General features: G+C 38.6%; 1 protein-coding gene across 6 annotated transcripts in view; it reads left to right on the top strand.

The window, feature by feature from the left end:
• Window positions 1-15,146, top strand: part of MIGA1 (mitoguardin 1) — a 59,117-nt gene that overhangs the window by 9,473 nt on the left and 34,498 nt on the right. For all 6 annotated transcript variants that reach the window (XR_012669715.1, XM_075131723.1, XM_075131721.1 and 3 more), the window contains exons 4-7: window positions 117-253; window positions 1,809-1,932; window positions 2,622-2,758; window positions 3,555-3,678. Coding sequence is in view for 5 of the 6 variants with exons in the window: in XM_075131723.1 (XP_074987824.1) it covers window positions 117-253; window positions 1,809-1,932; window positions 2,622-2,758; window positions 3,555-3,678 (522 nt within the window). In the remaining variant the exon portion in view is untranslated. The remainder of the gene's footprint in view (window positions 1-116; window positions 254-1,808; window positions 1,933-2,621; window positions 2,759-3,554; window positions 3,679-15,146) is intronic.

Below are 15,146 nucleotides of genomic sequence, written 5' to 3'. Positions count from 1 at the left end.
TAAAGTTCTTATGTGACACCGTGAATATTTAGATAAAATTCAGGGCTGAACACTTGCTGATATAATAAATGTTTCTGGTTGCAGAAGCTTTTAACGTTAGTCTCTCTGTTTATTAGGTTCCAGTTGTTCCAGTAGCAGACAAAACTTGACTCTTTCTTTGAATTCAGCCAAAGAAAAAGGATCTCAGTTTTGTGTTTATGCAAATGGAGGACTTTTCAGTAAATATTCTGGTTCAGTACAAAGTTTGGCTTCGGTAAGTATTAGCTATTCTTAAGGATCTGTTATACACTAAACTGAATAAACTGCTGAACTTTAATTTTCACTGCCTACAGTGAATGCACACAATTCTCTTGAGCTGAAATTGTCTGGCTGTATGGGCTGCACAGCCAGCAAGACGCATGCATGGTGAAGGTTAGCTTATCTTTTATGTAGGAGCAAGGTAAGTTCCACATTAGAACAGCTTTGAAGGTGGAGGAGGAGCTCTCATAAATCCTCCATTTACTGTGTATATCTCCCTCTGGACATGTCTTTTGCTTTTTTTGTGCTAGCACAGCTCAGAGGAGGTCATACAGACCTGGTGTTGGGTAGCTCAGGGCAGTGAGAAGAGGACTTGTTCTTCTCTGAGTGCTGATCTCTATGGGTATTCACTGTGGGTGTGCATGCCCCCGGGACCAGAAATTCTTTAATAGCAATGTGAGTTGGTCTGCACCCTGCACCTCCTTGTGCTTCTGAATGAAGACCTAAAGGGTAGCGCAGACTGACCACCTTTCCAATTCCTTTTCTGCTGCTTGCTGTCTGGGACTCATTGGGATGGAAACTCCTGTGTCCATTTTCTACTCTTCAGCATTCTGCTGCTGAATCTGTAAATATTGTAAATAGTTTTTATTTTTTTAGTGTTAGTCAGTTGGGAATCGGGGCGGGGGGGGAAGAGGGTTCCCCATCCTTTGTTCCCCCATCATTTTGGGCATCTATTATGCCCAAAGATCCAGGCATTAAGCCTTGCCTGCCTGCCCCCCCCCGCCCCCCCCCCGGGTCCTCGCTGTGAGCAACCCCGTGAGAGAGCTTCCTGTAAGTCTTCGGGGAACCTCATGTCCCCTCGAAGTGCAGCATCTGCTGCACTTTGCCTGGTACACAAAGGGAATCTCGTTAGTTCAGGTTCCGGGGACAAGTTATGGAGCTCTCCATGAGGCCCTGTTTGGATCCTGCACCTTCCTGCTACCCTTTCACCTGTCTGGAGCCATCAGGTGGCACCCTGCTGTTATCTAGTACTAGGGCCTCAACCACCGCTCAAGATTCCATGCCCTAGAACGAGTGTACCTGGAGATCACATTTCTTCTAGGTGGTAAAGAAAGATCAGAGTGGAATTTTTTTCACTGTATAGTGCCTGATGAAGCTGTAAAATATCCAATAAAACACAAGACTAGAGAGCAAGATTTATTTTTTTAAACTTGTTTTTCATATGGTTTTACAATCAGGTGTCAAACTTAGTTTTGAAACCTAACCATTACAAATTGCTGATTATATTCTTGTTATAGTAATTATTACTGATTAATTTTTATCATGAATTTGAATTTCCCAGTGAGACTGAACATTAACACTTCCATTATATCGTTGTTAATACTTGAGTGTGGTGTCATGAAAAGCAATTAACATTACTCTTGGCCTGAAAAGAGCCAATACTTGGTTATATTTTTTGAAATGTAATCTGTTACAGTAACTAGTTGTAATCAGGGCTATTTAGTGCACTGCACCAGGAAATAGTGATTATTAAAGTACCCTTCGTTTAACAATGCACCTCACTTTTTTAGGTCCAAAGTGTCACCTCTTCCCATAGTTGTGCTTGTGCCAATTCCAGTTCCTGGGACAAAGCAGATGAAGATATTAAGCTTGTCAATATTCCAGTGACCACACCTGAAAATTTATATTTGATGGGTAGGTTATAATAATATGTGGTATGGTGCAGTACTGTGTTTTTGCCAGCCGCTTTCAGATGCTTTAAAATTTGAACAGATTACCCTGATTTATAATAAAGTGACTCCTTCATAGTATTATCATGATATGCTACCAAGGTCGCCTAAAACCTTGATCTTTTTACTTATGCTAGACAAAATACCTCCAATATACAGATATCCATGAATTCTTATTTTACCTAAAGCCGATAAACAGATTGTTGACATAGTTTGGCAAGAAGAATGCACATTCATGAAATATTTCATCCTCACCAAATCTGCATTTTTTTTTTTTTGGCTTAAAAAAGTTCACCCAGCATTAATTTTGATGAATTTAGAAAAGGAAATCTTTCCCTGTTATGACACATGCAATTTTTTAAAAGATGAAAAGTTGACAATATATGTTCATTACATTAACAGATTGGTAGTTAATATAAAATCCTGTAAGTAAGTAGGAGAGAGATTCTTACTGAACTCCTTTGCTTTAATCATAAATTACCTCTTGTCATGAACTTAAGGAAATAACGTTGGAATTGCTAGTAATTTAATTAAAAAAATATTTCCACATGTACTATAATCTTATTTTGTGTGTGGTTAGTTGTGGACAGTGACACATAAAAGAATGCAGAGGATTTCTGTTGATGTAATGGAAGTGTTCATGATCTACTGAAGGTATGGAGCTTTTTGAAGAGGCACTACGTCGATGGGAGCAGGCACTGACTTTCCGTAGCAGACAGGCTGAAGATGAAGCAAATTGTAGTTCCATCAAACTAGGAGCAGGAGATGCCATTGCAGAAGAGAGTGTAGAAGTGAGTATTACATACTCTCTCATATTAGTATATAGTTGTAGCATAGCCAAATGACTGAAAATATTTGAGTAACAGAGCTTAGCTTCTACTGCAGCTGCTGAAACTTCTTCTGAATACCTGCAGTTGGAGCACTTTTTCTTTTTTTTTTCCCTCCACCTCACCCTTTCCCCCTAGCATTAGCCTGTTTTTAGCCATATAGGCAATTGTTGCTCCATTAGCATTCCTCCTGGAGGATATTATCAAACCACCACACAATCAGAGGTCCATTGGCGTTCCCTGAACCAGTTCTCTGCAGCGCACCCATTTGTCACTTCCTCCCAAAGTTAAAAGAAAAACTCTGAGATGGGATAGGAACTCAGTACAAATGGCTCCTGGGAGGCAGAACTAATTGGTGAACATGCACAATGTAATGAAATTAAACTTTGTTCCCCTTGCCCATAAAATTCTGTCCTAAAATGCCTGATAGTAAAGCATGCACACATATTTCAAACACCATGGCGTTCATCATCACTAGTGCAGTAAATATCAGGAATGATGATTTCACTCATCTTACAAAGATTTTTGTTTTAAATGCTGGTTTTATTTTACTTATACCTAATAAGGTGTATCTGTACCCAGTAGAGCAAGTATTTTGGATGCCTGAGCTCTTTGATAATGTCTGAACTTTTTTACTGCGTAGTTAATGGGGTACTGTGAACTCTTTGAAGGCTTAATATTTTTAGAGTTTTGAAAAGAAGTAGTTTAGAAAGAAATGTGATTTTCTGTTAAGTACAGTATAATTTAATTTTGCTTGCAGGATATCATTAGTGCTGAATTCATTCATAAGCTTGAATCCCTGCTTCAAAGAGCTTATCGTCTTCAGGAGGAATTTGAGGCAACCCTTGGGGCATCTGATCCTTCTTCCCTAGCAAATGATATTGGTGAGTTCTTCTATCTTTATACTTTTATCATTCTTAACATGATCAACCAGATGGTAAAAAAAACACCAAAGACCCAATAAACAGAAATATACTGAACAGTAAATGGACCATCATCTCTACATAATTCAGTTTTACCCCATTATCTGGCTTAGTATAATTGCATGTCACTTGGCTCAATCTCCAAACTTTACCCATCTTTATAAATGGTCTCAGGAAGAGTATTTTTCTGGTATATTTGTATTTCTCAATGTTCCAGGATTTCTGAACCTAAAAATATGTTATAGTAATATTTGTAGAAGAAGAATACATAGACCTTAAAGTCTGAGTCTATTTAAATTGGCTAGTTAAGATGATACTTATAATGGGGTGATAAGGGTTCTCTGAACTTTCTGAACTCTAACAATAATTCCTGAAATATTATGTAGAACTGGGGGAGTTCAAGGATTGCAAGAAAATAATCATGGCGTAGACCTACAAAAAATGAAAGAGATGAAATTTTGCAATTATCCACACACAAATTTTGTCCTGAATCCCTAATAAATTCCATGAAATTGTCTTCTGAATCACCTCCCCCTCCATTTGTGATCACATAACAACCCTGTGGTAACTACAAGAACTGGAGTAATATTAAAAGTGTTTCTATTTTAGCTGTCTTTTCTTTAAGGGGAAAAGTTAATCCCACACTCTTGCTCGTCACTTTCTGTCCTGTTCCTTTTCCTTTCCTCTCCTGCACATGCATTAGTGTTAATTTCAAAAATGATCAGACCTGAAAAAGATTTAAAATAAGATATGGGGGGGTTAACTCCCCTGCCCACCTCCAGTGTGTGCACAACACCTACAACAGCTTTGCAAACAATTTTAAGGTTCCATCATCTCTTCTCCTTCCTAGGCTTAATGTTGGAGCAAAGAAGATGGGACGAAAGGAAAGCAAAGCAGAGAGCAGACTGACCTGTTTTTCACAAGAAGGGGAGGAGTTCGGAGAATAAGCTTAGCAGCTCTGCTGTTGCCCTCTCTCCTTGTGAAAAAGGTACTGACTGCTGCTTCTTTCCCCTCTTTTCCCAAAATTTTGTGTCAGCTCCTGAGAGGAAGAGCTCTGCCTGCCTCATGTAGCAGCCATGACTGGGTGCTCTTCCCCAGGAGGTAGGAAAGGCTATAAAAATTCAGTCTAGGCTGCAAATTGGCATACAGTCTCCTGGATGGGGTCTGCGGGGGGCGGGGTGTGAAAGAGAGTTACACACACAAAAAATAGGTTAAAAGAACATTATTAAGGTTGCAAAGTCAAGCACGCATAAATTAGGAAATGGCAGAATTAAGGTTGTCTTTGGAACCTTAATTTGTCCCTGTTGTGGGTATGCCCTATGATAAATCTTTAATTACGTGAGCCCATATTCTATTTTTCCACAAATCCCCTGCCTCATTCAGTGCACAGAATGGATGGTGCTCAATGAGCAGCTATTCGGTATTTTGTTACCTTCATAGTTCAGTGTGTGGCCCCAGAATTCATTTAGTCCCATTATTCAAACCCTGTTCTAAAAGCAGTATTATTAATTTCCTCTTCTATGGTACTTATCATTGTAATATCTGAGTGCTTCACAAATACTAATTAATCTTCACAATACCCCTACGAGGTGAGGGGATAGTATTATCCCCGTATTACAGATGGAGCTTTGAGGCACAGAGGTTATGGTCAAAAGTATCCACTACGTTTGGAGCCCAATTTGAGACATTTCAAAAGTACTTAAGGTTGTAAACCACTTTATATATTTAGGCATGGCTTCCATAGACTTCAGCTGCAAGAGCCCAGTGTTTCTGCAAATTAGACCCCAGGGTCTCAAGTCAGACACCCAGAAAATGAAGAACATACAGTTAGTGAAAAGCCTGTGAAAAGTTTGTGACATGCCTGGCATCACGTAGGAACTCTATGCTGGGGCAAGGATAGAATCCATTTCTCCAGGGTAGCATTAAGCTGTCTTACGTGAGAGACTGTCCTTTTTCTTCCTTCAGTCCCCTGCCTCATTCACTATACACCTTCCAATTTCTGTAACAAATGAAGCAGGAGTCTCACAGACAGCAGCGTCCTTGCATCTGCAACCCTGATTTATCCCCAAAGCAGGTCCGTCCTGTGCAGTGAATGAGGCAGAGGTCTTGTGGAGGAAAAAGTAGTATGTGATCATATAATTAAAGACTGTATCATAATGCAAGTGCACAAGAGGGCGAGACTGAGGTTGCACTGGCAACCTAAATTCTGGCATTTCCTAATATTTGATTGTTTGACTTTGCAACCTAAGCATTCTGAACATACTTTTTTTGTGTGTACGCAGTTTCCTAGGTTTTCTAAAAAGCCAACTGAAAAAACTTATTTTGTCACGTAGCAGGGCCGATCCTTTAGATCCAACATACAGACTTCTGCCACTTGAGCTGTTACAGTAACTAATAGGCTGTTATCCTTGGGTAGACTGGTACTAGATGGGGATGAGAGAGAGCCTTTGCCAGAGACTTTTCACAGATGTTTGCTGACAAAGGAATAGTGAGACTCAGGAAATTTTAGGTTCCATTCAAGGCTCTGAAGGGGAATGTACTGTACTAGGCACAGAGTCTTCTTCCCTGTCCCTTCCAACCTGTCTTATTGCCATTCTCTTCACCAAGCCATTTCACTTTGGGCTCCTTAGGCTTCTTGTCTCAGTGTCATCCCATCGTCCCTCTTGCCCCTTTCTCATTTCCCGTTCTCCATCTCCATTGGAGCATAGTTCTTGTTTCGGTCCCTGGGCTCCTAGTCAAATCAGGTTTCCTGTTCTCTTTACCCAGCCATTTATCAGTTCTTCGCCTGTATCCTGGCTTCTCCTCATATGTCTCCTCCTACCCAGTTCCCAGTCTAATACCCAACCAGTCCCACTCCCCCTTTCCTTTTCCCTTCTCTTCCCTCCAAAAAAAAAAACCCTGTCTCTTGTCCGCTTTGCATTTGAATCCAGCAGCTTCGTCTCTCCTTCCTGGGCATCAGCTAAGGGGCACAAAAAGTACAGGAAATGCTGTCCCCCTGTTCTCAGGACCCAGACCTGGCCTAGTCCTCAACAGCTCAGAGCTGCCATTGCAGGGAAAATCCTGCTCCGCCATGAGCTGAAGCTTGCTGTGTGGATGGAACCTTAAGAGATTTTCTCTGTCAACATTATTAAGTCTGATCATGTGTGAACTGCAGTTATTTCAAAGACTTATAACTTTGCCAAACTTGGGGGGAGGGGGATTTTCAGAGGGATGGACAAAGATATGTCCCTGACACACAGGCCCCCTGATCTAAAATGGGTAATTGCCAATTACTTAATGCAAAACAAATCTTATGTTTGTTAGCTTCAACTTTGAATGTCACCAGGGGGCAGTACTTTTCATCTGTTAATCCTGCTGATATTCTATAACCACTAAATATAGCTCTTAGTAACATGGGAGTTTAATTTTAGATCAAAGTTAGCTTTCTGGCATGTTTCTTTACACCTGTTACCGTAACTCATAAAGGAGAAAGGGGTATGGATGTTACATTTTGAGGACTGAAACCACACTCATATAAATTTCCATTGGCACAAGGTTCTCATGCATATCAGCTGTTGTCAGTTTACTTGTAACTTCTTTCCTGTAAACTCAAGTTTTAAACATTGATCACTCAGTCCTTAGAAAATTACTACTTTGTAAATATGATATTTTGTAATTGTTTAATTATAGCTGTGATTACACATTTAAAAGACTTCATTTCTAAGACAGACTTTTTAAAAATTGATGTTCCATTGTTTGTCAAATTCATTGCTTGTTTACTAAGAGTCTGTTCCAAGTAATTGCATTCTTTTCAAATGTTCATTCTGTAGCTCCCTTGAGGGAGAGCTTATCAGTTGCCTGATGCAATTTACTATGCATTTTATTTATAAGGGCAGCTTGAGTGAGAATACAACGAATAAAGCATTTTGATAGGTAGGGCCTGCTAGCCATGTTGTTGCTATGACTTTTTTGTTGGTATCTTAAATTCATGGTCTGAACAGCCAGTTTTAACTTGGGAAGAATGTTTCAGTCTCTCTCCAGTCAAACTGAAAGACATCGTCTCAGAAAAATTATGGCATTTCTTGTGGAGTAATCTGCAAGGATTTATAGTGGCAAATACTTTTGTTCAAGATTTTCTTTATATGTAGAAGACTATGAACAAATTCATTATCTGATGTAACTTATTTTGATGTTGGATATGACTAGTCACTGTAATGCATGTAAATATTTTTAAGTATAGTCTGATATTCAAACATTAAATAGAATGAAATGATAATTAGATCAAATTTTCTCATGTTAATTTTTTGTTGTGGCTTTTTTGAGAAGGGTCAGGGAGGGGTAGAACAGAATGGAGAAGGTTGATGTCTCTTTGACAGACACAAATTCCTGTCTTCTCCCTTGTCAGGGAATCTGACCTTTGTAAACCGTGTGAGAGAAATCTGTGGGTGCACTTAACTTCCATTTGGTTTTATACTTGCAGCCTTACTATAAAAACTGCCCCAAGCCAGGACAAAGGGCCTGATCTGCCTACCGTAGAGGTCCGTGGGAGTCAGATCAGACCTTAAATGCACAATCTTCCTGTAAAGTGTTAAGAATGTGATGTGTGAATCTTCCCTGATGTGAATGTAAAATATGGAACCTTGTATGGAATAATTTAAAGCAGCAGATTTCAAACTGTGTGTCGCAACCCCATTTTAATGGGGACACCAGGGCTGGCATAAAACTTGCTTGGGCCTGGGGCCAAAGTCCAAGCCCCACTCCTCGGGGCTGAATCCCAAGGGCATTAGCCCTGTGTGGTGGGGCTCAAGTTTCAGGCCCCCTCACCTGGGGCTGATGCCCTTGGGCTTCTGCTTTGGCTCCCCACCCTGGGCGGGGGGCTTTTTGGCTTTTGCCCCCATGTGGGGCGGTGAGGCTCAGGCTTCAGTCCCCCATCCTGGGTTCGTGTAGTAATTTTTCTTGTCAGAAAGGAGTCGTGATGCAATGAAGTTTAAGAACCCCTGATTTAAACTATTCCTGCCTAAGTAACCTCTTCTAATTCTTGTCATTACTACTTAGCAGCAGTGACCATTACATAGTAATTTATGTAAATAATTTTACCTTTTTTAATCTATTATTCCTGTATGTTTTTGTATAGGGGAAAAAGATTATGTACAATTTGTAAATTTTCTCATAATCCTTCAGTGCTTGATACATTGTTGTGCTTTTAGAATGTATTTGTCATAAGAATTAAATCTAAATAGTAGGGCTGTCAATTGCAGTTAACTCAAGCGATTAACTCAAAACAAATTTAAGTTGGTAGTCTATTATTGTTTAACAGTGTGATTAAAACTGATTTTGATTTTTTTAATTGAGTTAATTTAATATAAATATTTTTGGATACTTTCTACATTTTCAAATATATTGATTTCAATTACAACACAGAATACAAGGTGTACAGTGCTCACTTAATATTGATTACAAATATTTGACTGTTAAAAAGATAAACAAAAGAAATAGTATTTTTCAGTTCACCTCAGACAACTATTGTAGTGCAATCTCTTTATCATGAAAGTGTAACTTACAAATGTAGATTCTTTTTTTCTACATAACTGCACTCAAAAATAGAACCATGTAAAACTTCAGCACCTACAAGTTCACTCAGTCCTACTTCTTGTTCAGCTAATCACTAAAACAAGTTTGTTTACATTCACAGGAGATAATGCTGCCCACTTCTTATTTACAATGTCACCTGAAAGTGAGAACAAGTATTAACATGGCAATGCCAGCTACAGCAGTGCAAGGTATTTACGTGCCAGGTATGCTAAACCCTTGTATGCCCCTTCATGTTTTGGCCACCATTTCAGAGGACGTGCTTCCATGGCGATGATGCTCGGGTTTTTTTGGTTTGGTTTTTTTAAGCGTTATTAAATTTGTGACTGAACTCCTTGGAGGAGAATAGTATGTCTCCTGTTTTGTGGTCTTTGCTACATTCTGCCATATATTTTGTGTTATGGCAGTCTTGGATGACGACCCAGCATATGTTGTTCAATTTAAGAACACTTTCACTGCAGATTTGACAAAACGCAAAGAAGGTACCAATGTGAGATTTCTAAAGATAGCTACAGTACTCCACCCAAGGTTTAAGAATCTGAAGTGTCTTCTAAAATCTGAGAGGGATGAAGTATGGAACATGCTGTCAGAAGTCTGAAAAGAGCAATGCTCCAATTTGGAAACTACAGAACCTGAACCCCAAAAAAGAAAATCAACCTTCTGTTGGTGACATCTGACTCAGATAATTAACATGCCTCAGTCCACACTGCTTTGGATTGTTATTAAGCAGAACCCATCATCAGCGTGGAGCATGTCCTCTGGAATGGGGATCGAAGCATGAAAGGTCATACAAATGTTTAGCACATCTGTCACGTAAATATCTTACAACGCCAGCTACAACAGTGCCATGCAAACACCTGTTCTCACTTTCAGGCGACATTGTAAATAAGAAGCGAGTAGCATTCTCTCACGTAAATGTAAACAAACTTGTTTGTCTTAGCGATTGGCTGAACAAGAAGTTGGACTGAGTGGACTTGTACGCTCTAAAGTTTTATATTTTTGAGTGCAGTTACGTAAAAAATAATTCTACATCTGTAAGTTTTACTTTCATGGTAGAGATTGCACTACAGTACTTATATGAGGTGAATTGAATTTTTAAAAAATTTAAAAATACTATTTTTTTACAGTGCGAATACTTGTAATCAAAAATAATATGAAGTGAGCACTGTATGCTTTGTATTCTGTGTTGTAATTGAAATCAATATATTTGCAAATGTAGAAAACATCCAAAAATATCTATATAAATGGTGTTCTATTGTTTAATAGTGCAATTAAAACTACAATTGCTTTTTTTAATTTCACAATTAATTTTTTAATTGTTTGACAGCCTGACAAAATAGCAATTCTTGAGCACTCCTTAAAAATGGGTTAGGGAGGAAGTGAAAGCAACTTAAAGAAAAAAAGTTACTTTTGCCTGTAGATTTCCCTAAAGTATTTGTGCAGCATGTTGTAGCAAGTTAAAATTTAGTTTTAGTTTACAAGTTCCTCCTTCTATTTTTAAAGATCTACATATACTTCATAATTTGTATGTGTTTACATATACTTGTAGTATATGTTTACTAATGGCAGGAGGAACTATACCAGACAAATAACAAGTTTTCCTGTGAGACAAATATTATTTTTTCTGGCTGGAGTTGCACAGCATGAGGTTATATAAACTGATTATCAGAAGCAAATTTTGGCCCATATCTATCATTGAAATGTTTTTTTCAGTAAGCTTTGCCTGAAAAGCTGAAATAAAATGTCAATTTAGAATATGTGGCTTTGAAAGATAAAATTAGGAGAGGTTGTTTCTGAAGTGATACTTTGGCAAATTAACCTTGCAGACATCAGGATACGTTACACCTCCATTTTATTTTGTTCCTCTGCCTTTTTTTAAAAATAATACCAGAATGGAATATTGTAAGTATTGCATAAAGCTATTGATGTGTGATGACTAACATTCTTTCAAAGCAATCCACTGGCTAGTGCAGGACTGCACATTGGTATTAAAATTAAATACAACTTTTGTCAGTAGCACATTTTGAAGTGGAATCACTTGAGTGAAAAATGTTAACTTTTTTCATGGCAAACATACTAAATTTCTGCAATAACTTTTTTTTTTTTTGTTCCCAATAGCTGGCATGGTCTAGCCACTTCTATTTATTTTACATATATTATTGAAACCAGAGTTTCCATTTACGTCCAGTCTACACTAAAGGACTGAAGTGTTTCAGAGCTTAACATTAGTTAAATCCTTCTGGTACAGTTAATTTCTGAACTCGTCAGTGTCGATGCAGTGGCCAGCCAAGCTTACCTAAGCCAGGGCAATGCCTCCATATAGGACACTCTACAACAATTGATGCCCACTGAAGCGCCTACCCACAGTTCTTTATACAGCACCCCTGTCAGACTATAGCAACAGGTGTGTAGTTAGCAGCAGTATGATGCAGACATTTTGATTTAAAATATATATTCATTCTCTGACATGTATAATTGCATGTATAGTTGAGCTTGCTTACGTGTTTCCATTCTAAAGGGCCTCTTTCTTTATAACTTTCTCAAACTTTCACTTTTAGGCTTTTCTGATCTCTGCTCAGGTGAATTTGTCATTCTGGAAAGTCAGAATAAAAACATGTTATATGTTAAGAATAAAGACAACAGAGGGGGTAAAATCTGTCATTAAACTTTTTTTTTTTTTTTGGTGCAAAATATTTAGCTATTTATTGCATGTAAGAAGAATGTTTTTGGCTCAGATATGTCTGTTTCAGTGGCCTGGGATTAATCCCTTTTGATTTGATCAAAGTGCAGATTATTTCATGTACTTTTTGCCTGTGCATTCATTTGTTTAATAGGTTAATAAAAATTTCCCAGCATTGTTGTAGCCCTGTATGCTTGCTTAATTAAGATGACAGGAATTTTTGCTGGGACAATTTTTTTTTAACCCTGTCATTCAGTGCACAAGTGTAGATTGAATGAAGTAGGGTCCTGGAGAAAGAACCCTCCTTCCTTCAATACATGTGTTGGAGAGGCTTGCCTCACTCCCTGTTGTTCTTGTGAGAAAGTGGAATGCATTCAGGCCCCAATTCAGCAAACCACTTGAGCGTGTTTAAGTCACGTGTTTTAAAGTTAACCATGAGCTTTGCTGAATTAGATTCTTAAAGTACATGCTCCATGAAGTCAGACTTTGCTGAAGCTATAAACATAATATAATTTTCAGAACTGAGTATAGGTGCCAGCACATATGCTTAAAATAGATTTGTTTGCCAAGTGATGATGTAATCTCCCCTCTTGGTTATGCTGGACAGTGTATCTTTCTTTAAATGGGAAATAAACCAAAATATATTCCCTTGGCCCTTACTACTTACCTCAGGAAGCCTGTATGCCACTGTGATATAAGATTTAGCACTGGCTAAGGAGAGAAGCTTTTGCAAAAACCCTTCATTTAAAATATTGCTAGCACATCGCTGGCAGGAGCCCGTGCCTCAGTGAGTGAGTGTATTGTGTGGGGCTGTGCTCTTGTAGTCTCCAGCAATGAGTTTAACAATCTTGAATGTCAATTTACCTCTCTTCCTTTTTCAAAAGATAAAAATCCCCGGACATTGTTTTAAAAAAGCTTTCAAAGTACTGAGTAATTACTAGCAGGTTCTTGTCATTATTATGCCTCCCTGTTACTAATTTCCCCTCGTTGTCTGCTTATCTACCTGGGGCAGCACAGCAGAGATCCAGGAAGGTGGCAGAGAGCTGCTTAACAGAGGAACAATAGGTAGCGCAGATTAATACCCTGATTCAGTAGGGTACTTACGCAAGTGCATAACTTTAATCACATGAATAGTCCCATTGCATGCTTAAGTACCTTGCCTTAGAGATGAGAAGACCTTTGAACTTCAAGCCTAGTGAGAAGGATGCACTACCTAAAATCTCTGTAGATGTTCTTTGGGCTTCCCTTGTGGGTGAGTGAGACTGGAAACTGGAGGAGGCTGGGGAGTTAACCTTAGAGGGGAAATTAAAAGTTTCTCTGAGTGGAAGCCCTGTAATTAATCTTCCTCCCTCTTCCCTCCCAAAAATGTGTTTGGTTTTTTTAGGTTTCGGAGTAACAGCCGTGTTAGTCTGTATTTTCAAAAAGAAAAGGAATACTTGTGGCACCTTAGAGACTAACCAATTTATTTGAGCATAAGCTTTCGTGAGCTACAGCTCACTTCATCGGATGCATACTGTGGAAAGTGTAGAAGATCTTATTATATACACACAAAGCATGAAAAATACCTCCTCCCACCCCACTCTCCTGCTGGTAATAGCTTATCTAAAGTGATCACTCTCCTTACAATGTGTATGATAATCAAGGTGGGCCATTTCCAACACAAATCCAGGTTTTCTCAACCCCCCCCCCCCCCCACACACACACACACAAACTCACTCTCCTGCTGGTAATAGCTTATCCAAATTGACCACTCTCCTTACATTGTGTATGATAATCAAGGTGGGCCATTTCCAGCACAAATCCAGGGTTTAACAAGAACGTCGGGGGGGGGGGGGGGGTAAGGAAAAAACAAGGGAAAATAGGCTACCTTGCATAATGACTAAGCTACTCCCAGTCTCTATTCAAGCCTAAGTGAATTGTATCCAATTTGCAAATGAATTCCAATTCAGCAGTTTCTCGATGGAGTCTGGATTTGAAGTTTTTTTGTTGTAAAATAGCAACTTTCATGTCTGTAATCGCGTGACTAGAGAGATTGAAGTGATTGGTTTTTTTGTGAGCTCTGTATCTGAATACGTTAATTAATGTGCTATAAGACTGAATTTGAGTGGACAGATCGTTTCATAATTGCTGCAAAACAGCTCTGCACAAAAGTAGAGGAGGGACTGGATTCCAAAGCCTGTTTTTAAATATGAAAAGAACAGCTAAGAAAAGGCAGTGACATCTGAATCAGACGACTGAGGTATCTGGAAGTTATCATGGCACTCTGTTATAAAATTCCCAATCGACAGCCTAGATTTTTTTTTAAAAAAGTATTCCTGGAATCTAAAGTAGATTGCTGTGGCCAAAATAGATTTAATGATTTCTAGGCTATGCAGAGTAGGAAGGAAGAAACGAGAATAAGCTATGTTGACAGTCTGTTTGAATTAACTGTGAAGGAATTAGACAACCTCAGATGCCAAATCTCTGCTTTCTTTAATCAAATTAAATTTAAGTATAGAAGCCAAATGATACATGAATTATTAGGCTTCAAAACAAATGGGATGGCCAAAAGCCAGTCAAATTCTTCAGTAGATGTACTGGAATTTTTGGATTGGGATTTAAGAACATTAGTCTAAAATCAGACAAGATCCCCTGATTGTTGGCTTCAGTGCCTAGCAGAGGAAAAAAGCAGCACATGGACATTGTCTGCCTACATAAATGTTTTAAATGTGACTTAAAGCTTGTGAAGGGAACAGGATCTTTTATGAAATAAAAACTTGCTGGCAATTTGAAAGCAGGACTAAGAATTCACTCAATGGTATTGGGAAGCAACTCAGAATAAGAAGTTATTTTATGATGGACTTCCTCTTGGAAGTGCAAGAATATGTCAGACAGCAACTAACTTAGAGGTTTAGTACAGCTTAATTTGGGTTTACCAGTTTTAAATTCCAAGTTTGATTGTGTGATGGTAGAGTAGAAAAGTGGAACGTTAAAGGCACTGAACAAACAAGTGCAAAACATTTACTGTGTTGCCTGAACTCAACAAATGAGTAAAATGCTGTTATTCGAAGAACAATTCCTGTTTGTGATATGTTTTAATAGCTCCACTACTCGCTCTTTTTCATACATTTAAAATTGTGCAGGAGGCAAAGAAAAGGTTTAATTGTCTAAATTCTGCCATTGAGTTTCTCCACAGAAGTTC

The sequence above is a fragment of the Caretta caretta genome, chromosome 8 (genome assembly GCF_965140235.1).
Source record: "Caretta caretta isolate rCarCar2 chromosome 8, rCarCar1.hap1, whole genome shotgun sequence".
Classification (NCBI taxonomy): Eukaryota; Metazoa; Chordata; order Testudines; family Cheloniidae; genus Caretta; species Caretta caretta.
This window is presented reverse-complemented; position numbering and strand designations above follow the sequence as displayed.